We start from the raw sequence: 22,639 nt of genomic DNA, 5'->3' as shown, positions 1-22,639 counted from the left end.
AAACACTGCAGATGAGATACGTGCTTTTGAACTTTCACCGTTAATATACTATAACATTTTTGTAGCGAAATTTCATGGAACCAACTCTTGTCATTAGATTATTTACTCAAGGAATTAGGTCAGGGACTATCAAGTATCATGTCAAGTATCCGTAGAGAAGGACAGATTAGGAGTAGCCTGAGTTTGGTGAAATGATTGTTAAGTCCAAAGATTAACTCAGCTCAAGACTCAATTTGACTGATCTACAACTGGAACTGCCCACCTGCATTTTTAATAATCCAACAATTTTCCATGTTTTTTTAAACCCAGAAGTGCCAAAAACCTGAAAACATTATAAATTCTCTCTCTATTTAAAAGAACACTATCTCAAAAGTTTTAAGAAAAAGCTTGGTTTTGTATGAAAAAAAAATTTAACATGAGAGGAAGTTTTGCAACGAGTAATATACAAATGAGTATGGTCAAAGCCAATCAATCATTCTCTTTTCAAATTTAATTTAAACATTTCACAAGATGGTAAATATCTTTGCTTCTCCATCCGAATCATCTTTCAATATCTATCTATCATTCCTTTCGCATGACTCACATATTTTCTAAGTTTAAAGTTTTAAGTATTCTTATTACCTCACTCCTCTTCAGTTTGATTTTTGACTGAAAGTTGAGTACGAAACGTGATGCTATTAAATTTTTATAAATTCACTGTAGAATTAAAAATATACGTTCTCACAAAATTTCATTGTAAAATGCTGCTTAGTTTTGAGTAAAAAAAAACATGAGAGAGAATTACAAGCATCCTGGACCTAATATAGCTAAGCTGATTAAGTACCTACATTAATCTCTTCCCAATTTAATCATTAATTAATAATCATTATGATTCATAAATCACTGATTCACTGACCCTCGTGGGGCAGAAAATGTGAAGAGCGGATGAACGTTTTTCGCGGGTAATTTTGAATTCAACCCAGCGCTGAGATCTCTTATCTGATTGGCGAATTGGTTGTCGAACGGATGATCATGCTACATTGTCAGATTCTATATAAAAATTTGCTGATTTTAGAGGACTTCAGATCAGAAAGTAATAATTATTTGTAACCACTTGACAACTACAACAGAAACTTTTGTTTACATCATACACGGTGTTTTTTCTCAGTGATAAAGATTATGAAATATATTCTTATCATAAGTATTAAAACCACAGTTTGTACTAAGTAGCAATGATTTGCTAATATTTTCACTAACCTGATAGTGTTTGTATTATAACATTGAAACTGTATTACAATAATCTTAAAGTAAGTATGCCTCAGCCTCATCTCTTCTCCTTGTCATCTTGTTCATCATTCTAAAAGCCGTTAACCCTAATCTGTAAGATGAAACCTATCTGCTCTATAGAGAGGTGAATTTCATTGCTAGTTATGGAGGGCAAGTGTGCCAATTTGGATCGAAAATGTATCGAAAAGGTGACCGCATCTCGGCGCACAACGGCGGACTCGGAACTCATCTACCAAAACACGACCCCAGCCCTTTTCATTATATTACAACTCTATGTACCTACTCTATGGCTACAAACAAGCTGACTGACTTCAAGAGTATTCTTTAAAGAATAGGCTAATTTAACAGTTACATTATTGTATTACATCGCTGCCATGACGGTTCAAACGTAAATGGACCCATAACTTTGTTATTTTTGTTAGTTTATTCAGTAGTCTGAGTAACGTTCAGGATCATTCATTTAACATCTAAGGCCGTTCTTGCTCTTTTTTTCCAGATGAATTTTAGGCAGCTCAGATCATTTTCAACCAGCAGAAGTTTATCTATTCAAGATGTATTTATTCTGGCTGCTGCTCGAACCCCAATGGGATCATTCCGTAGCGCCCTGGGACCTAAGTCGGCCACGGAGCTTGGTGCCCTAGCTATACAAGTAAGGGCTGTGTGAAGAGCTTGAATTATTTTCAACATTAATTTTTAAAATTTCTCAGTTTCAGGATAAGAAAATAAGAATCCAAGTATTTTTGCTTTTACATGAAAGGAATATGAATACCTACTTACTTGGCTTATTATTCGTAGTCGAGAACAGTTCTTTCAATTGAATTTAAAGAATTAATTTGAAAGGATGAGAACTAAATGGTCTCAATTCATTTCAACATTGCAAAGTTTAATTTGACATTTAATTTAGCAACTTTAGAAACGTTCGGAATTATTTTTTACATGTTTTATGCTTTACAGCTTTTTTACAGCTTTAAATTCCATTAAATTGAATGAAGGCAATGATTCGAAACTGAAAATTCTGAATATAATTTTATGCGTGTACAGAATTAAATTTTATCCAACCAATTTTCAGGCAGCTTTGCACAGAGCGAAAGTAAGTCCAACCAAAGTAGACGATGTGTATATGGGTAACGTCTGTTCAGCTGGCTTGGGGCAAGCACCAGCTAGACAAGCAGCCATCTTTGCAGGTAAGAAGTAGTTCTTTGCCTCTTTTTCCATATATTTTTCTAAATGATTAGTAAATTTTGCGTACAAAGTGATTAGACATTAAATGTCTTGCATGAGGAATTCATACGAACTGTCTTCCGTGGGAAGTTATAAGTATGTATGCCTTTGTTAGTTGCAGGCAAATCAATAGTTTGCACTACCAAGAATTTACGGGCAGACTGAATTTTTTGTCAAGAAAGCTCAACTCGCTGAAATCTTGAGTTAGGAATATTTTTTACACAGTTTCCAGTCAACTGAGGGTACAACGTTGAACCAATTAGCAGTTGGATCTATTTATGCGAAACGGAACACAAGTGGAAAGATGGGGTGTGCTCGTTAGTGCTCGGGCCATAAGAATGAATGGGACTTTAAAAGTGCCAGTGACGTCAGCGGTGAGGACCGGGCGTGACAAGGCGCAAGAGGAGCGACGATGACTGGGTCGTCAGTCTTTAACTCATTAGCCCTGTCCACAACGCTCTTGTCATATGTCCACGGTTCTCGAGTTAGCGCTCAGTTCCTTTTGATTTAATGTCAAATCCTGCTTTTTCATTTTCTCAAAAGGAACTATATCCACTTTTACATTGTTTCTGATGCAGATTCCACGAGCACACCCCATCCTTCCACATCCACATAGTTCCTTTTAGCATAAATACGTCCAGCTTTCACATCTCAGTGTACTATAAACAGTACATTTCACTCTTCTTTCTTGGTGTGTAAGTCAACTGTATTAAACAGTTTATCACAAATAACTGCAAATTTACTCGAAATTCTATTGCCTCAAATTTATAAAGAATAAAAAATCTCACATTTTTTAGACCCTTCACATCATTCAAAAACAATCTAACTATTACCTGCTGGTTATGTGGCTCAGCAATCTTGGCATCCCTATATGGAACAGAATTTAGGCCCAAGTGTCCAGCGGCCCGATTATTGAAACTATGTCAGCCCGACACGACAAGACATAGCCCTATCTCAACCATGCAATATATCGCAATTCAATGTCTTATCGGCCTGGTTTAAATTTCAATAATCGGCTCGCCGATAGATTGTTTCATTGCTCTGGTAATATACTATTTTTTTCATCTGTCGTTTTAGTTATCACTGAGGTAAAATCTGAAGTGGCAGAAATTTTTGTTTCGACTTTGAGTTTTAAAATTTCATTTTGTGTTGAAACTATCATGTTCCTATCTTTTCAGGTATTCCCACCTCTGCTGAGGCAACCACCGTCAATAAAGTTTGTGCATCTGGTTTGAAAGCAATTTCCATCGGAGCCCAGACCATTACACTCAATCAAAATGAAATTGTGGTCGCTGGAGGTATGGAATCCATGTCTAATGTGCCTTTCTACCTTCGGAGAGGCGATACACCCTATGGAGGCGTTCTCTTGCAAGTATGTTTCGTTTTTTTCACAGTAGAAAAAAGCGAATGAACAAAGAAGTGTTAAATGGATAACTGAACATGTTTCAAGCCGTTCAACTTTTTTCAAGAACCCCTGATAATTTTGGATCAAAACCTCCTTTGCATATCAAGTAAAATCATGCCATGTTTAATCGAAAATGGGATCGTGCCTTTTTAGTTCTGTAAGGCACATCTATCTTTCAAAAAAATTGACGTTAAATGTTTTATCATCTTAGTCTTCCTTTATTTTTTGAAAATAGGTAAGACAACACTTTTCTCTAAGTTGGGAGTGGGGTGTGTCTAATTTGAATCGTTGCCTACGAGAATGGAGAGGCCGTAACTACAATTCTGTGACGTCACACTAGTAGATGAAACTCGGCCGCGGTTTAACACGCGTTCTTATGGGAGAACGCTTGCCGCGCGATGATTTCTCGCCGATATCTCTTTCAGGGTTGATCTGATGCAAAATTTCATAAGAACCGTTTAGAAAGAAGATGTAATTTCACTTTAGAAAACTAACTAGTTCATTTGTGACATTGTCTAAATATCGAGGAAATGAATGCGTAATACCAAAAATCGTTACTCCACTCAGATTCAAACGGGCCGCTCGCGCAACTTTGGCCGATCGAGAGCCACTCTGATTGGTCCACGCAGCGACTGCCTCACTCATCGATGCACTGATGACCCGGAGATGCTTGTTGTTTTCGGTAAATATCTACTAGCTTGACGTCACAGAACTGACTAGTTACGGCCTCTCCATTCTCGTAGGCAACGTTTGAATCTAACCGGGCTTTGTGACAAATTCCATCATGCACCCATTGCCACTACTGATTTAATCGTTTACTTAAAGTTTCTTACTTTTTTAACCAATTTCAGACTTATGTATAAATTTTCTTTTTTAACCAAATTCAATCTCATGACTTCATTTTCTTTCCAGGATGGTATTGTCTTCGATGGACTGACTGATGTGTACAACAAAATTCATATGGGTAACTGTGCCGAAAATACAGTGAAAAAAATTGGCATCTCTCGAGAGGAACAGGATGAATATGCACTTAACAGTTACAAAAAGTCTGCCGCAGCTTACAGTAGTGGTCGCATCTCAGCTGAATTAACTCCTGTAGAGGTTCCTGTCAAAAAAGGTACAATAACTTTATAAAGTAATTAGTTTTTGAGATGTTTTTAATTTCTTGCTATCCCAATGTATGAGTGGAAAAGACTCACTCTTACCTCGACCAACTGATTGCCCAGAGCAAATGAAGTGGCCGTCATCAGTGTCCCAAAATACGATGTAATCTGCAAGGGCACTTATAGCATTTGTGTTCACTTATGTTTCGAAATTCTTTTTAATTTTGTGCTTGAAGATGGTGTAAATTGAAATGGCCATAGTGCTTTAAGTGTAAGTTTTAACAGCTATCAGACAGCACCTTCCGCAGTGGTTCATAAGCTTATGAACTTAAAGAGGAATCTTTTTTTATTCTATTAAAAACTAAAAAATTTTCCTTTATTTTTTTAGGAAGCAAACAAGAAGTATTTGAAGATGAAGAGTACCGGAAGATCAATTTTGAAAAGTTTACCTCACTGCGGCCTGCATTTTTGGTAATCATTTCATTTCTTGATTGTAGAAACTAGATTTCATTGAATTTGATGCACTCATACAAAGTTTGAAGCCAAGATAATGTCTACTCTGCACTCATGGCTTCACTCTCTCTGGAATAGTAATTTTTTCTTTGATCATCCTCTTTTTTAAAACACATAACTTGCACTTATTGTAAAAGATTTAAAAGCTAATGCCAGCACCAGACTGAATTAATGTAGAAGAGTGTAAAAGAATCTCTAAGTTGTGCGATTAATTTCTAACCCAGGTTAATTTAATATCAGATGCCCATCTTGTTTTTCTTTTCATTAATAGAGATCATGGTCTAAACTCTTAATTGTCTTCATAAAAGCTAAAATTTCCCCAACTGGACTGAAATTCAACAGTATTAAAGGTTTGAATGCTCTCAAAAACAGTGAGAACCACAGGCATGAGACAACAAGAACTATCTGAATCTGTCATGTCTGCCTGAGGCTGTTCAATACCTTATACTGTTCATTTGTCTCCCAAAATTTCTTTGTATCCAACAATTGGTGCGAAAAGTTTGAGAATGATAACTGCAATTTATACTCAGTACATTTAATGCGCAAATATTTTGGCATAATTTTTTAACAAAAGAAGTGTTTGTTTTCAGAAAGAAAACGGGACAATTACAGCCGGCAATGCATCTACGTTGAATGATGGAGGTGCGGCTGTGGTTCTAGCATCAGAGGCTGCAGCCAAAGGAGTAGGGTCTGAACCGATTGCAAGGATCATCGGTGCCATTGATGCTGCAACAGACCCTATTGATTTTCCACTCGCTCCAGCTTTAGGCATTCCCAAGGTAATGGTTAAATTTCTTCAGATATCACGGTTGAAACTTAAAAATCAGCAATAAAAAATAAGATCTGTTCGAACCAAAAGAGTTTATTTTTGATCAGCAGCACTATCGATCACCAAATTGTGTTAATAAACTGGATTACATTTCGCAATAAGGAACCAAATAGACTTCATTTTGCAATTAGAAGCTACAATTTCTGGCTCTGCAAAAACTACCATTCGCGTAAAAAAACTAATGGCACATATGTTGTTTTTAAAATGAGACAGAAATTGTAGTTCCTGATTTCAAAATGTAGCCCAAATAATATTGAATTTCAGTCACCACAAAATCCCTTGATTTTCTGCGCAGGATCTCTATAGGTCACTAATGATAGGCTCTAATGATGATGATGTATTTAATTGAAACCTTTTTCATGTTTTCAGCTCCTAGCCAAGTACAATTTAAAAACAGATGACATCAGCCAGTGGGAAATCAACGAAGCATTCAGTGCTGTCGTCCTGGCCGCCATAAAAAAGTTGAACCTTGATCCGCAGACGGTCAATCCCAATGGTGGAGCTGTCAGTCTGGGACATCCAATTGGGTAAGTGTCACGAATATTACGGACCTCTTCAAGGTTAAAAAATGACAGGTGCGCGTACAAAACGGTCCCCAAAGAAATGGCCAATGTACGAAAATATAGAAGTAGATAAATGACACAATCTGAGCAATATTTCGCAAATTAAGATGAAGCCAATGAAAAAAAAAAAAAAAATGAAATGAAAGTCCTATCTACATGAATTGAAATGTGGAATTGATTGAACCAGGAGCTGTAGAGCTTTTTACACTGAAAAAAAGGTGCTTTTGACTGTTGCTGAACTCTAAATTTGAATCTGGTTTGTTGATACAATTAAAATGGAAACCAGCGAACTCATAGAGCATTTTAGAACAGAAAAACGGACTTCTCTGAGCATTTTAAGCATGGTTTCAGCACCGTCAAAGAACTTTGATTTTGTCCCAGAAAATTCAGTCCATAAAATTTAGTCTGTTGATTTATCTTGATTTTGGATGGAAATTTTTTTTGAGATCAATGTCAAATCCTATGTAGTTTGAGATGAATAGAATCGATTTTGCGACCTCCTCGGTGCTTCCTCAGCCGGGAAACGCGTGTTTTTGACCATTTTTGATGACCAGTTCCAATATGCCTCCTTCGCTGGTCATGTGGCCCAGAGGTCTTGTGGAGCATTTTAGAGAGAATCTGACTAAATGGGGCATTTCACATGGAACCAGCTCTAAGGTAAAAATGCCAGATATTATGCAGATTTATCATTTCCATTTCCGATCTTTGAGCTTCAAGATGAATATTGGTCCTTTTCTTTTATTATTTTAAGTTTTTTTTTTCTTAACATCTAAAACTTACAATATCTGTTCTCTGTCCGTCTAGGATGTCAGGGGCTAGACTCATTGTCCACCTTTGCCATTCCCTGAAAAAGGGCGAAAAGGGAGTAGCAAGTATTTGCAATGGTGGTGGTGGCAGCACTTCTTTAGTCATTGAAAAATTGTGAGTACAAATTGCCCTTTATATTGGAGTGTTTTTAAGACTTTTAGATTAAGTATACAATTATAAGACTGCTTATGTGATTCTCAAGATAGTGATAATGGTGGCATCAGACAGAATGTGACGTTTTTTTTTCGTCCATCTTTTGATGACAAGTACAAATGAAGGATATTCAAATGGTTTTTGGGACTTCTTATGAAAAAGGTGTGGAAATCGCTGAATTAGTTGGTAAATTCTGGCATTATGATATAATTTCTTGATAATTTTTTCCTCTCGGAGTTATTTTTGGGCGATCTATTTCTACCAGCATTGAATCATGAAAAACAAGTTTGTTAGTTCAAGATTTGAAATTCATAAAAATAACATACTGGCAAAAATGAAAATAATTGTTGTACCTACTAGATGAATTAGGTAGGTGGAAGGGTTTTAATTAAAAATTCCACTTTGTATTTCTAGGTATGAGTTTTTTTATTTGAATTTTAGTAACTTTTTAAGTTTTATATGCTGCGTACTTCACACTGCTACTTGGTGTCTCTCATCAGTAGACCTATATAAATTTTAGAATTTTACAAAACTGTAATGCCAATGCCAAATGCCTTTTTTTTTTTTTTTTTTTTTTTTTTTTTTTTTTTTTTTTTTTTTTCCAGAATTTAACATAAAATTCTCATTCAAAAGGGAATAAAGGAAAAAAAATGGTATCCTAGTCTACGTAGCTAGACAGTTTTCTTTTACATTTGTTTTTATGTCTACTCGTAACAATATCTGCTGGCAGGGATCATTTAAAAAATTTAATCATTGTTGCTCTCTCACCATAATTGGTTTTACTTTCACTGTTACTTTATTGATATTATTAATCTACATTATTGTTCAAGTCTCGTAACCTGCAGATGTTATTTATATTTTTGTACTATTGTTTTACAAATAAAAATTTCTTTATTTTCATCTCAGTTTTTTCATTCTCTCAAGTACTCGTTTTGAATTTCCAGAGGAGATCCAATTAAAGGACCAGTCTTAACGCTTTATACGAAATATCCTTGTCCGCTGTGTGATGTGCTGAAAGATGAATTAAAGAAGTCATTTAATCACAGATTTAGCGCTCTTCGCGAAGTAAATATAGCAGCACCAGAAAACTCAAAATGGCTAGACTTATACAAAAACGATATCCCTGTTCTGTTCCTGAATGGTATTTTTGTATGCAAACATAGGTTAGACCATGAAAAAATTGATGAAATGTTGAAAAAATACGAATCTAAATAAACGCTTTTTTAAAATTTCTTTTATTTGTTCATTACCAATACTAAACAAATGTATAACCTTCTTTTGTTCAATATTGTGTCCTTAAAACAATTTTAGCACTCTTTTTAGAGAGCAAATATTTCTTCTTGCAAGAAACTTTAAAAATTCCTTAAATCACCCATCGAAATATATCATTGAAACGTTTTGAATTGAGATAGTTGACACAAACTTTACGAGTCAGGGTAAAAAAGTAGTGAATGAGATATTTTTTGCATCAAAACTTCATGTTACACACATCTAAAACATCAAAAACTTCCAAAATCATCTCATGGCGGAGTAAGGAATGTTTGCAGTTTACAATAAAATAAATTGATTCCATTTCTTTCTAGTGAAAAAACCAAAATTGACGGTTGAGAGCAGTCTGGCCTGAATGACCAATGGTGAATTTTTGGTGTGCCCCTCCTCTCAATGCAATTAGCATGAAAACTTGTCACAGAAGAAATTCCGTTGTAACTGATACTAAAATCCGTTCGGTATCCGATTTTTATCAGGTAGATTTTGGTTTGTTGGGCAAACGAGAGGTTTAAAAAATCGACCAGCGTGGAAAATATTTTTTTCTTACTAGCGAGTTAAATTTGGAAAATTTTCATGCATCCCTAAAGACATGAAATTTCAACAACAAATAAATTATATGCTGGGAAAATTTAGTACATTTTTTGGTCAAATTTTCGGGCAATTTTGTTCACAATTTGATATGAAATACATAACTGAAAATTTCATGAAAAAATATTCATAAATTTCCTCAAAAATTCACGTTAATTCAGGGAAATTTAGCAACTCTCGCATATTTATATAATGTTCTTCCTCAGCAAGGCATGTTGTAAACTGAATGATATTGTGGTGCTCAATTTCTCAAGGCCATCAAGGGCATCTGGTGGCCCATTCAAGTTTCAGGCTAAACTGCATCACCAATTACGCTGAACCATACGGTCCAGCTTCGGTCACAGCGATGAGTGAATGTGTTGAACTTCAAACGAGATTGGGTTGCGGAGAGCTCATTGCAGTGATATTCCAACAACTAATTTGCCCAAAACCAGACTTTTAAAAGAGTATTTGTACTTCACTGCGATGAATCTCACCTACAATATTAACTGAACATCTCTTCAGCCTTCGCTACAGCACTTTCAGCGATGAGCTTGGCATTTTCGCTTTTCTTTTGCTTTGAATATTTTACTGACTTCTCAAAGAAAAATACTTCATCACTGATTTTTTTGAGACTTGAAGGAATTTTCTCGTTATCTTGCTTGGCGCTCTGTTTAATGAAGGTCTCTACTGCAGCATCCATCCATGTCTTGGCATTGAAGTTTTCAGAAACACAGGCCTTCAGGGGAAAAAAAAAAAAACAAATTAATCCGATATGAAAAAATCAGTTAGAAGTGAAAATGATGAAACAATGACAGAGAAGAACAAGCAACTATTAAAACCCCAAGCTACAAAACTTGTGTTTGATAGCGGATGAAGGGACTCAGGTCTCTAAAAACTAAAAATTAATATATTTGTGCCACTGCTCAGAAAAATAAATTTTTATGAAAAACGACTATTAATGTCAAATCGAATAATGAATGTAACATCTGCAGTTAAAAAGCATAGTTTTGAGAGAAAGCAACTCTACAAAATCTGTTAGGTTCGGGGCTTGAAATTGTCCAGTTGAATCCACCTTTACACTTACGCCCTCTACTGGTACACAAAACGATGGCCAATGTACAAAAGGACATAGGTACCTCCATTGCGGTGTTTCAAAATTTCAGCTCCTGATTTACTTTTACCAGGAGTAACAAGTCAATTTTTTAACTTGAAATTTTTACAAAATATTCTGCGAACAGAGAAGAAAAATCAAGAAAGTTTTCGAGAAATTACCTTGACTAGCTTTCCAAAGAAAACATTATGTATGACAGGAAGTCTACAAGGTCCCAAATGAAGATACGTAATTTATCACTTAGGCCGTCAAAATTAACTAAAATAGTAGCCAATTTTCCCTTTAGACAGGGGAATGTTACCCATCGAAAACTCCAAGGTCCATTATTAACCTTTTCGAACAGAAATCTCTACCCTATTTTTCTCATAAAAAGCATTCGTTCCATGGCCGATAAAGCCTAAAGAGAGAAGAAAAAAAAACCCTGGACTGATTCCTTAAAAGGATACTTAGTCAATAATCAATGGAAAAGCATCACTTACCACAGGCACTCTACAAATGGCCAAAACTGAATCACCAGTAAAACCACAGATAAAGGCAGGTTGATCATGAGTGAAACTTCTCTCTATTATTGCTAATAAATTTCTCTGGTTCAAAGGTTGAGGGTTCGATAAGAAATGTACAGTAAATTTTTCGCTCGTTTTCATGCTAAAGTTTTCAATGTTCGCCACAAGCTCATCGCTGAAACACACAGACAAGTAAAAAAATGACAAAGAAAACAGTACCTTTTCTTTGAAAAGAAATAAAAAATTAAAAATACAGATTAACCATTCGGTTCTGAACGGTTATTTTTGAGGTAAAGAAATTACGGTTCTCAAAAAATCGCTGCCTAGAACTGAGATTGTCTCTCTATTTCAGGCATACAGCAAAAGTGCGATAAAATATCCTCAACACAGGCAAACTTACAGATTTAAGCATAATAAGTGACTACTTTCTTGAATGATAGAGTATACTTACACGACTGATGCTCGACAAAGCTCTTTTAGTTTTTTATTCACACCCATTTCCTTAAATTCTTGTATAGCATTGTAAGAGTTCACAGGCATGACACTATTTTTAAGCTCAAACTCCAGGTATTTCAAGAAGTCCTGGTACTCGCTTTGCTGAAACAATTCATTAAAAAAAATTATTAACATGTGAAATAAGTGTAAGAGACAAAACCAGAAAAAAAGTCATACCAGCTGGATTGAGCAAGATGTTACTTTTGTGATGGTTAAAAAAATGAATACCCATGCAAAATTTGCTGCCATCAAAGAGAGAAATGAAAAAATATTATAAAAAAGAGAAATACTGACCGAGCCGGTATTTAAATTTTTGGTACTAGCTTTGAAGTCTTCTATCTTGAGATTGACACGGTCTGCATTTGCACTTGCAGTGACAGCACTTTCCCCGGTCACGGCAGATATCGAGTTCATCCTACTTTGAGTTTTGCATTTTGTAATTACGAAAGCCTCTATATCTTTGGTGTTTAGAACATGGGTGCCACAACAGGCTTCCCTGAAATAAATAGAGGAAGGACAAGAGAATTACTTTAAAAAAAAAATATATCGTAAACCATGCAAGGTGAAAGAAATTAGCAGCTGTTTTCTTTACATGATGTTATTATTTTGTTTTATTATGGTCTCTCATTTTGTAATTACTCTATAATTGTGCAATTGTGATTGGGTTCTACCGTTGAATAACAAATAAATAAAATAAATAAAAATAAATAAAGAAAATCAAACATCATCATGAAAAATCATATTGGAAAATTCTCACAGAAGGGACTATCGCTTCTTTGAATCCTAACTTCTAATTAATTAATTGAAAGCAAGTGGCTTCTATTACGAGTGGTCATCTAATAAAACTAATTTAATTGCACTACTCTCATTTATCGTTGAAGCAGTTGCAGTTGATGCTCATTCCTTAGGTCAACGAAATGAAATTTGACGCATCACTAAAACTTGTTTCTTATGATCTGTAACAGTAACTAAATCCCATTTTAGACAGCCCATAAGTAAATGACCCTAAAAGTTGAAAAACTCAAAATTGAAATACATACTGGTGCCAGTATATGAAGAAATATTTTAGGGAGACTTTACCACACAAATACATATAAAAACCCAAAAATGACAAACCTTACTTCAATTAATAGAGGTTTGAAGTCTGAGGCTCAAAAACTTAATTTCAGGAAAATGTTACAGTGATACGAGGGCCTTCCAGAGAGTAAGTTTACCTATTTAATAGTTAACATCATGTTTCCTACGGAGAAAACAGCATCGGACTTCAGAAGAAACTACTGAGGTTGTTGTGAGATGCAGGTAGAATGATGGTTAGGTAAAAAGTAGACTTCATCAAACTTACTTTGAAAAAAATTCACCATCTTTAATCTTGATGGTAGATATTGTTTCAAAGGGATAAACTTCCCCTGGCAGCAATTTGATATCCTCGAGAAAAATTTTATCACCACCTACGACCTCCCTTTCAACCGGAATCGAACTTAGTATGACTTTTTTAAATTGATCCTCAATAGACACCATATCTGCAAGTAAAGAAACAAGCATTACTTATGAAATATTCGATCATTTTGAAAAAAATTTGAACACTGCAGTGATTGCCTGGATGAAGATAACTTAATATTTATTTTGCATCAATTGCTACTGCTTAAAGTATAAATCTGTATCAAGAAAAAAAAACTTAATATTTGACTGGAGCCATATTTTTTTAAGTGTTTGTTTCAGTTGACTCAATAGAATGCCTGAAAGTTAAAGACTTGAAAATCTTTCAGGTAAACAATTTTCCCCTATTCAGTAAATGTACTATTTAGGAATTCATATTCTGCTGTGCTGAAGAACGCTGCAAGAGCCTTTGGACATTGCCAAATCCCTAGATAAAGCATGAATTTTCAGGGAAATCTGAGAAATATTTTTACACGAATTTTTCAGAGAATTTTATTTGAGATTAGATCTTAACTATCTGAAAGTTTCGAGAGAAAATATTCATATCTCTCCTTAAAAATAATAATTTTATCGAGGGAAATTTGGCAATTCTCGAATGTTCACATGATGTTTTTTCTTGGCATGACAGTAATCCTAACAAAGCATGTGCATAAACAGCCCAGAGCCGGATTCAACGCCTTTGAGCCCTTCAAAGGATCCTCAAAATTTTCGCCTCCTCTGGGGGCATGGAGCTCTCCTGAAAAAATCATGAGCCCGCTTTGCGATGATTTGAGGCACTTTTGGGCGGACAAAAAAGAGAAAAAAAGGGAAGATTCAGGACAAAAATTGTATCATTGTGAACTGTTAATGACACGTAAAAACCATTCAAGGCCATTCTAAGGAAAAGACGCCTTAATTTAATTTTTGACAGCAGAGCAAAACGATGTTGTGCGACTATTGGGGGGAGGGAGGAGTCCAAAATTGTCAAAACCAAATGGGAGTTACGGCAGTTCAGGATTTGCGATCAAACGGCGTATTTTCCAACAAATACTCAATAATATTTGAATCTGTCGCGTTTAGACCACAAAACGGTCTGATTATGATGCGATTTTATGCTCTTTACTCCAGCAAAAATGAACTGAACCATTAGCAACTCTTTCTTCAGGACAATAGAGGGAGTTTCCTGCTATACCTAGAGGCTATTTTTAAATTTCTGCTTGATGGACCAAACTGCAAGGGAAGCTTACCTGCGACCGTTAACTTGGATCCATACAAGTTGAAATCTAGCCTCAGAGCATCTGAACAAACTGCACTGGCTCGCTGGGCGACAATTCTTTGTGACTGTCCTAAAATAGCGTGTAAAATATGAACAGCTGTATGATTCCTCATGTTTCCAAGCCTGCGATTTTCATCGATAATCAAAGTGGCAGAGCAAGAGGATCGAAGGGGAAATTGGCTTGTTGATGATTCCAGCTGCACTCGGCCTCTATGCATCACAAAGCCATTGAAATTTTTCACAGTCATTACGGAGATCTTCGCTCGGTGCGAATCAGAATTTTCCAAGAGAATATATCCTACATCACTTTCTTGACCTCCTGCTTCGTAGTAGAAGCAAGTTCTGTCAAAAATAAAGCTCAACTCTTCGCCATCTCGCAGAGTTACTTGTTGCAGTGCTACGTTTCCGTTCCCCTCCTCATGGAGGGAATTAGCACTAAATATGATATCATCGTTATTTATCACAGCCAGTAGATTTGATGAGAGTTTGTTGAAAGCGTAACAGTTGTCTTCAACCCTCCTGTAGTCATACTTAAAGGAGTCATCAGTTTTAGGATAAAGCCGCTGCAGTGTTTGGAGAGATTCGTCTGACAATAATTTGGACTGTTTCAAAATGGTCGCTGTGTTTTCTTTGCTGCTGTTTTTGAACCCACCAAACTCTTCATTAAAATCATTGAAGTCAATCTTGAAACCTAAAAAAGTTTAAATATATATATATATATATATATATTTAAAAACTATGAGCTCAGTTGAAACTTGATGGGATTTTGTGGCAAAATCGCATGAGGGATTCCTAAATCTGTCATTTTAAAAACTACCATTCTGTCATTCTCATTTTAAAATTACTATTATAATTTTGTTAAAAACTATCAATTGTTCTCTCTTTAAATGTTATATGTATTTGTTCTCTTTATTAAACACAAAGAGTTATTATGGATTTTATGCTTCTCTCCAAAATCACTTTTGAGAGTATCAAGATTATTTGAATTGCGTTGTACGAAAACTACTGATACATACTCATTTTTCCAGCTTTGAATTTTTTGCTTTAATAATACTTTTCAAGAGTCGATACAGTCATGAAATTGGAGTAAGGATTTGCTTTGAAAAGAGGGTAACTCGAAAGCAAGTCTTATCATCACTTACATAGTTGCATCTAACCTTGAAAAATATTATCATCTCAAAAAATTCCAAGTCAGGAAAAATGGGCACTATCGGTTTTCGCACAATGCGATTCATTTACAGCGAACAAAAGGGAAATAAGTTTGCTTCACGTTTAAAGGAAAGGATTGAAAAATAATTTTTGAGAAGTGACTATGGCTCGTTCAAATTAAGAGTTGATGGGAGTGATTAGATAAGGATGTAAACCTCGGTTCTGTTCAAGATACTGCGAGATAATCTTCTAAATGAAAAACAAAGAGATAAAATATTTTTAGAAGATCAATTTTTCATCAAATGTCATGATTCTAATTCTGATTACTGAAAGAAATGAAATACTGAGTAGAACATCCTTCCCTTACCAAGCACACTGCCTAAATCGTGTGCTGCCTCCAAGTCCAGACCAAACGTATCGAATAGTCTCACAACCAAGTCTGAAGGCAGGAAGTCTCCTCTCTTCACATTCCTTTTTACCATTTGTTTCTGCGTATCTTTGTAGGCTGTGGTAATTCCGAGCATTGATTGGACATCCACTGCACTTAGCTCTGGATGCAAGGCTAACAAACGATTCCACTCTGCGTTGGAAGATTTCTGGAGTGATTTTAAATGCTCAGCTTCATGATTTATAAGTGTCACTACCTGAAAAAGAATTTGAGAGAGCTTATAATAATAGTTCAAATTTTCACATTCTTGTTAATACAATTACTTAGAATGTGAGCAGATTTGTGAAAAGAGGACCTCATTTTCCAGGCGAAAATTATCATTAACTTCTTGGAAAAGTACTGAAAAAGAAAATTTGGAAATTTTTGCGCAAATTTGATCCTAAAATCTCAAAAATTGAAGGAGATATATGTACCAAAGTTCCGAGACAAATATTCTTAGGTTGTGGAAAACCGCAGTTTAAGTAAGTATTTGCAAAAAGTTAAGGAAATCAAGGCACGAATGATTTATAAAATTTTCTATCGGCATTTCATAAGCTCCATGCCAAAAGTGGAGGCTTAAATAAAATCTACAAAATTTGGTAGTTTTTAAGACTTTTTTCAACGAGAATATCTTAAAACTATCTCACAAAAACATACTATTATACTAATCTAAGTGTTAATAAAGAATTCCTAACGATTAAAAGGCAACTACAGGGCCGAAACTTTGCGGCCTGCTTACACAACCCTCTAGATGCTCACCAGGCTTAGTCTTTCCAGAGTCTTTATCAGTGCACATATTTTAAAATTTAGATATTTTCAAAACTTTATTCTTGTTTTATCTAGTGCTCATAACACATGAATCAACTGATTTATAAAATTTAACTAACTTTTTGAAAATTTGTTTGAATTTCCGGGTAGGCCACAACTAACGACTCTGCAACCCTTTTACTGAGTTCCACTACTAGGTTTTCTCCGCAGTCAAACCCGAAATATTTTGTTGGCATGGTGAGAGCTTTCCGCAAAATTCTTTTTAGTTTAGGACTGAAACAGGGAAACAAATATTAAGTAAAACCGAGTTATTTGAGAGGCAAAGAAATATAGAAAAGAAAAAAATAGTTCCATATAAAATTGAAAATTTAGGAGATGAGATAACAATAAAAACTAGAAATTGCAACTTGCACAGGCTTTGCCTCTGATGGTCTCTGTAAAAGGTGCAGATTTTCGTGAAATGAGATCTCTTTTAAATAAAAGATTTCAGTCTCTTTCCAACCCCTGAAATTCAATAGTCGTTGGTTATCGTTCACAATTCCTTGATCACAAATTCTATAAAGCTGTGGGTCACTACTTATAAGGTACAAACCAAAGCATTCTGTTGCATATTTTCTCTTCAAAATATTACGTAGAAAACAATTTACACAACGGAAAATTAGGGAAACAAATCAAGAAAATTTAAGGATTTGTTAATTTTTTAATTTAATAACACAAGTTAAATGGCAATAATGCAAATGACATAATTCGTATGACTTGCTATTCCTTTTATCAGTGTTCAGTGATTCAACACCACTTTAAAGACATTAGACACACATGGTTCATCTGTGGAGGATTGAACTTGTAACAACCTCTTTTCCAAAAACTCCAGAATAAATTACCAAAAACTCACTTAATATCTGGAAATACTCCATCAGCCAATGATACCGTTGCCATTCTACAATGATCCGCTAGTTTACGATAAATGGTGTCAAGGCCATCTGCATCATCTTTTCCGAATTTTCCTCCATACTTCCTCACACCAGCTACCTTCGAGGGCATAAGTATTTTGAATGAGGAAAATTTTCTGTATTAAGAGGAAAGCTCAATGAGATGAAAGAGCATTCAGCATTTGAGTCAATATGACGCTGAATCTCGAAAAAGGAAGAGGAGAGGGGAGGATTAAACTTATACAGTGTAACATGATTATATTTGTAAATTTCTCTTTTAAGACCTTTTAAATACAGTTCCAAAGGCTGCTCCTTTGCTTGAGTTTGTTTCTTTCCAGAAAATTACTACTTTTTATTTCCTACCAAATAAACAGAGCATGACAAAATCAAACCTCTAAATGCCAATTTATTGCATTGCGCAAGGGAGGAAAAACACTTTTGCTTTTTCCTTAACTTTTCCACAACACCAGCATTTCTTCAAGAATCAAATGTGTAAAAGCAGAAATAATCAATTTAAGCAAAATTAAATCCCTTACAAACAAGGATAAAAATGAATGGCAAAGTTTGAGAAAAGCAAAAAATATTTCTTATGAAGTCCGGAAGTAGTCATAAGAACCTAAAACACGACAAGGAAGTGGTTATAGAGCTCTAATGTCAGGTAAAATTGAGCAGTTTGAAAGTTCAGGATTGGGTTGTTTAAAAAATGATCAAAAAGTCATGCTAATCCAAAAAGAACCCAAAAATTTGAAGTTTATATCAAATTCTTGAACAAAACAGAAAAGAGGGGAAAAAAATCAATGGCATTTCTTCCTATAAATTATGTTTGGGTGATAAGACAAGATTCCAATTTATCAAAAAATAGTCCTTCCAGTTTTCAAAGACAAATTTAATCTGATTTTAATATACTTTAAAAAACGTGAAATTCTTACATTACCTTATGAATGGTCTCGAAAAGTGGGATAAAAAGATCGGTGTCATAGTTTGAGCTTTTATTGAGCAACACTGCTAGCACTCTTTCTAGACCCATTCCAGTGTCTACATGAGAATTTTCTAAAAGCTTTAGAGATCTGTCTTCTTCCCTGAGGAAAAAAATGATAAAATAAAAAAAAAAAAAATAACTTTCTTCATTAAATATCAAATACAAATACTGTCAAGTAATTAAAGAGAGCAGTAAGTTTGGAGAAGATGGGCTTAGTAGCTTCTAAGCAGAAAATTGTATTGAAAAAAGCCTCCATTTTTTGTCAAATTAGGATGAAAAATCAGGGAAATAATAGCTGGGTAACCAGTCAAGACGTTTTGGATTTTCTCTTAAAAATTTTAGCTTTATTTAAAGCTATTTTGTTTCTTTTTTCTTAACCATATTTTATTGTCACACGTTGCTGTATGAAAATTTGCAGTTACTGCTAAAATACACTACCTGTTGTATTGAATGAAGACAATATTCCACAGCTCTGTCAGCTCAGACAGATTTGGAATTTTTCCCTCTTTGTGATTTCGATCTATAAGTATTTCTGTACATGGACCGCAAGGACCTATCCTACTCATCTCCCAAAAATTGTCCGTCATGCCAGCAGCAATGATGTGATCTTGTTGAACTCTAGAAAAATAAACATACGGGGGTGAACTTTTTGTATGTGACCGCCCACAGGAAAATGAGCATTAGTCTGCGGAGGACTTTTCTTGAAAGGAGTTATTTTTGGAACGTGGAATCATAAAATTAATTTTTGAGTTTTCAATGAGACACTCTCCCTGGTATCCCAAACAACAAGTTGCAAAAACTTCACTTCAATCATTTTGGAGCCAGAAAGAGCCGCAGAGTTTCACTTTTACTTTGCAATTTTCAGCCTCAAGTATGGTAGATTAAAAGAGTGAGAAACTTTAACAGTAAACTACTTTTTTAAATCTACAAATCTGTATAACTGCAGTTAGGTTGGGAATTTTTGGATACTTTCTGCGGTAAAATGTTAGTAAAATATATATCTATGCAGAGCTGTCAAAATCTCGATTTCGATGTTTTTGATAGCTACCGAGGTCCCTTTCCTATGCTAAAATAATATGTGCCCAAAATTTTTCAATGTTCCAGACCAAAGTACATTCTTATTAGCTCTGCAATTGCTCGTTGTTATAATAGAATTAGAGCCACAGAGAAAAAATAATTTGAGCAAAAAAATATAAAAAATTCTGAGCTGAGAGAAAGTTACCCGATTTTCTTCCAAATTTCACGAGTTTCGATGTCCGGTGGCACTGACTGTGATGTGTCGCCACCGAAATAGGTGACGTACAATCTTTTTGTATCCAAGGAAAACGGAGGTGTTGTTAGTAGTTCCCATGCTAATTTACACGCAGTCTCCTGAAAAACAAGGTGGAACATTCAGTGAGACTAATTAATCCTGAATAATGAGCATATGAATGACTAGTAAGAATAATAAGTGAATAAATTTAAGTAGCCTAGTTAGTCAAAAGTTCCTAATATAAGTCGGCACAATGAAAAGGGGAATTATTGAGGGACTTGCTGGTAATTTTGCAGAGTGGAGCCGTACATCTATTCCTAGTGTACACATTATGTCTGCGACTCATCTACAACTCAAAAGTCAGCGCTCATCAACCTTTCATTCTCTCGTTGATGTACTTCGAAGGTGAAACTGCGAAAATCCGTGCGTCATTTGCGGTGTATAAAAATCTCTGCTTTCTTATTTTCTAAATGGAGACCGAACCAACATCATGGCTTAAAATTTCTAAGGAATATTTTTCAGATGGAGAGAAAATCTCGGAAATTTTCAAGAAGTGACAGTTGGACAACGTTGAGCAGAAAGGAACCAAGCGACATTGAGCTGATCTTGACAAGATTGAGGTGATAGGATTACTGTTCATGCATTTCTATACCGATCAGAATGGTTGAAGTTTTAATTTTTACAAACTAGTATCTTCATAAGAGAGTTCTGGACACCAATAGAAGTGGAATAAATGTTTTACCTGTTTAACTACCTGTGTTTTTGGTCACTGGTTCCCTGTTGCTTGCTTTTAAATGGGCAAAATCAAATCAGAGAAAGGAACCAAGTACCACTTGGTTTCAAGGGTGATCGTTTCAAGTCGGAAGACAAATTCACAGAAAGGAACTAAGCCCACTTGATTCCTCTCCGGCAATTCGATTTTGAACATAGCAGGGACTTGGTTCCCGGCCCAGCAGAGCGTGATATGCAGTATTGTTGTTGACAGAGCACTTAGTTTGAAAACAGAAACAGATTCCTTGTTACATACTTTTTGCTGGCGCAATTTCGGTGAGTAGTGAATAAAAAGATTTTAACATAAAAATACCATTAAAACAACGAACAACAACTTAAGTTGAAATTATGTTACCTAATCTCAAATTGCAGTATTGGCAGGAGTACCTATATCAGCGGAGTTACCCTAGGGTGGCTCCTGTACTTGGTTCCTCTCTGTGAATTCGAAATTGCCCGAAGCAAATCGATCGACATTTCAAATCAAAATTTGGAATTGAACACGATTTTTCCCAATCAAGCACTCTTGCCGTGAGATAAAGCATATTTTGACCCATTCAGATCAACCAATAACTTAAATCACCTGAAAATATGGCTTGGTTTCATTCTGCTTAACGTGGTCCAATTAATAGTTTTCTGTGTAGAAAATAAAGTATGACAGGAAGTCTGCAACCAAAAATGCGCATTTCTGCAGTTTTAATAGCAATTTTTGATACAATGATTATGCCTCTTTTCTTTTCAAAGAGCTTGATTCTTCTTTTTCTGTGTCCAGTCATTTAATATGAGTCTGACTGCACAGACACTTACCTTTGAATAATCATTGAAAGACCAGTTGCCAAGCATTTCAAAGAATGTATGGTGGTGGCCATCAAGCCCGACTTCATTCAAATCATTGTGTTTCCCACTCACTCGAATGCACTTTTGACTGTTTACGACCCTTTTGAAAGGCGGTTCCATCTCTCCAGACAGAAAATGTTTGAACTGGAAACAGATGACACAGTTGAGGGGAAGATGAATGACACTGAACTAAAATAATTCCTTAAATTGAGAAATATAAAGTCAATTTACTTTTATAATTTGCTTTTTAGATACAGAGACAAAACTTGCAACTTGATCCCCGACTGCGGTAAAAAGAAATCCAGAGATAGCAGTGACGGATCGTTCTTTCCCTCATTAAGTATTGGCTTGAATGACCCACCAGAAAAATTTTTTGTTGTCAAGAACATCTCCAAACCTGAGCTCACAGATTTCCTCATACCGTTCATGAGTTGAGGTTTGCATACTCAAGCATTTTCAGCACCATTGGACTGTCATTATCAAATTTGAATTCCTGGAGGGATCTTCAAACTCTTCAGTAATATTCATCTGTTTAAAGTTTGAGCTTTGCTCGGACTCTTGACATTTCCATGAGTACAAAAAAAATCATATTAAGAGCCTTTTGAGGTGCCAGGGGTGAAGTCGAAGACTCTAACTTTACAGTACTAACAATAAGTCAGGTAAGAAGAGAGGGCAACTACCTGACACATTCCGGCATTGATAAAAGGAATGGTTGGATCATTCCGAGGTACAACAGAGCTGGATCTGATGAAGTTATGGTTGTTTTCTGAGAAGAAGTCGATGAACCGACTCCGAACAACACTTGATGATATCCCATCCTTGACATTTGAAGAGAATCTTCGGCGAAAAAATTGTTGGTAAGAATTCATTAAGGTACTTTGATAGACTAGCAACCCACACAGCGATCAAAACACTTGCATTCCTGAAAAGAAATCAGAATTAGAGCCATGTCAAAGCCATGTTCATATTATGATTTCTCTGAAACTTGAGATAACTTTCTTACCCACATGGTTTGGAGGTTATGTTTACA

General features: G+C 35.3%; 2 protein-coding genes across 3 annotated transcripts; one reads left to right on the top strand and one right to left on the bottom strand.

Moving 5' to 3' along the window:
• Nucleotides 1-1,106: 1,106 nt before the first annotated feature.
• Nucleotides 1,107-9,092, top strand: Acat1 (Acetyl-CoA acetyltransferase 1). Of its 2 annotated transcripts, XM_019042776.2 has the most exons (10): nucleotides 1,107-1,286; nucleotides 1,763-1,915; nucleotides 2,336-2,450; nucleotides 3,666-3,859; nucleotides 4,805-5,009; nucleotides 5,384-5,466; nucleotides 6,099-6,287; nucleotides 6,707-6,864; nucleotides 7,705-7,821; nucleotides 8,805-9,092. In XM_019042776.2, exons 2-10 carry the CDS (start codon nucleotides 1,763-1,765, stop codon nucleotides 9,073-9,075), a joined length of 1,485 nt encoding a protein of 494 aa, XP_018898321.2. In that variant the 5' UTR covers nucleotides 1,107-1,286; the 3' UTR covers nucleotides 9,076-9,092. The 2 variants fall into 2 exon arrangements, with proteins under 2 accessions (XP_018898321.2, XP_018898329.2); XM_019042784.2 differs by lacking the exon at nucleotides 8,805-9,092 and having other exon boundaries at nucleotides 1,111-1,286; nucleotides 7,705-8,760.
• On the bottom strand, nucleotides 9,075-22,622 carry AlaRS-m (alanine--tRNA ligase, mitochondrial). Its single transcript, XM_019042768.2, has 14 exons — nucleotides 22,290-22,622; nucleotides 21,580-21,753; nucleotides 19,975-20,123; nucleotides 19,191-19,370; nucleotides 18,708-18,852; nucleotides 17,737-17,873; nucleotides 16,964-17,117; nucleotides 16,017-16,293; nucleotides 14,472-15,191; nucleotides 13,151-13,328; nucleotides 12,103-12,304; nucleotides 11,765-11,910; nucleotides 11,290-11,488; nucleotides 9,075-10,435 (listed from the first exon to the last, which is right to left on the bottom strand). Exons 1-14 carry the CDS (start codon nucleotides 22,476-22,478, stop codon nucleotides 10,202-10,204), a joined length of 3,084 nt encoding a protein of 1,027 aa, XP_018898313.2. The 5' UTR covers nucleotides 22,479-22,622; the 3' UTR covers nucleotides 9,075-10,201.
• Nucleotides 22,623-22,639: the final 17 nt, after the last annotated feature.

The sequence above is a fragment of the Bemisia tabaci genome, chromosome 5 (assembly GCF_918797505.1).
Source record: "Bemisia tabaci chromosome 5, PGI_BMITA_v3".
NCBI classification, from domain to species: Eukaryota; Metazoa; Arthropoda; class Insecta; order Hemiptera; family Aleyrodidae; genus Bemisia; species Bemisia tabaci.
The sequence above is the reverse complement of the archived record's forward strand: the minus strand, read 5'-3'. Positions and strand labels throughout refer to the sequence as shown.

Excerpts from the sequence above, each read along its gene's own strand:
- AlaRS-m (XM_019042768.2), bottom strand. The coding sequence starts at position 22,478 with ATGAATTCTTACCAACAATTTTTTCGCCGAAGATTCTCTTCAAATGTC. Across the intron at positions 17,874-18,707 it reads TTTTCGAGACCATTCATAAG|GTAGCTGGTGTGAGGAAGTA; the intron begins GTAATGTAAGAA and ends ATGCCCTCGAAG. Across the intron at positions 12,305-13,150 it reads GATGGTGAATTTTTTTCAAA|GGAAGCCTGTTGTGGCACCC; the intron begins GTAAGTTTGATG and ends TATTTATTTCAG.
- Acat1 (XM_019042776.2), top strand. The coding sequence starts at position 1,763 with ATGAATTTTAGGCAGCTCAGATCATTTTCAACCAGCAGAAGTTTATCT. Across the intron at positions 5,010-5,383 it reads AGAGGTTCCTGTCAAAAAAG|GAAGCAAACAAGAAGTATTT; the intron begins GTACAATAACTT and ends TTATTTTTTTAG. Across the intron at positions 7,822-8,804 it reads TCTTTAGTCATTGAAAAATT|AGGAGATCCAATTAAAGGAC; the intron begins GTGAGTACAAAT and ends TTGAATTTCCAG.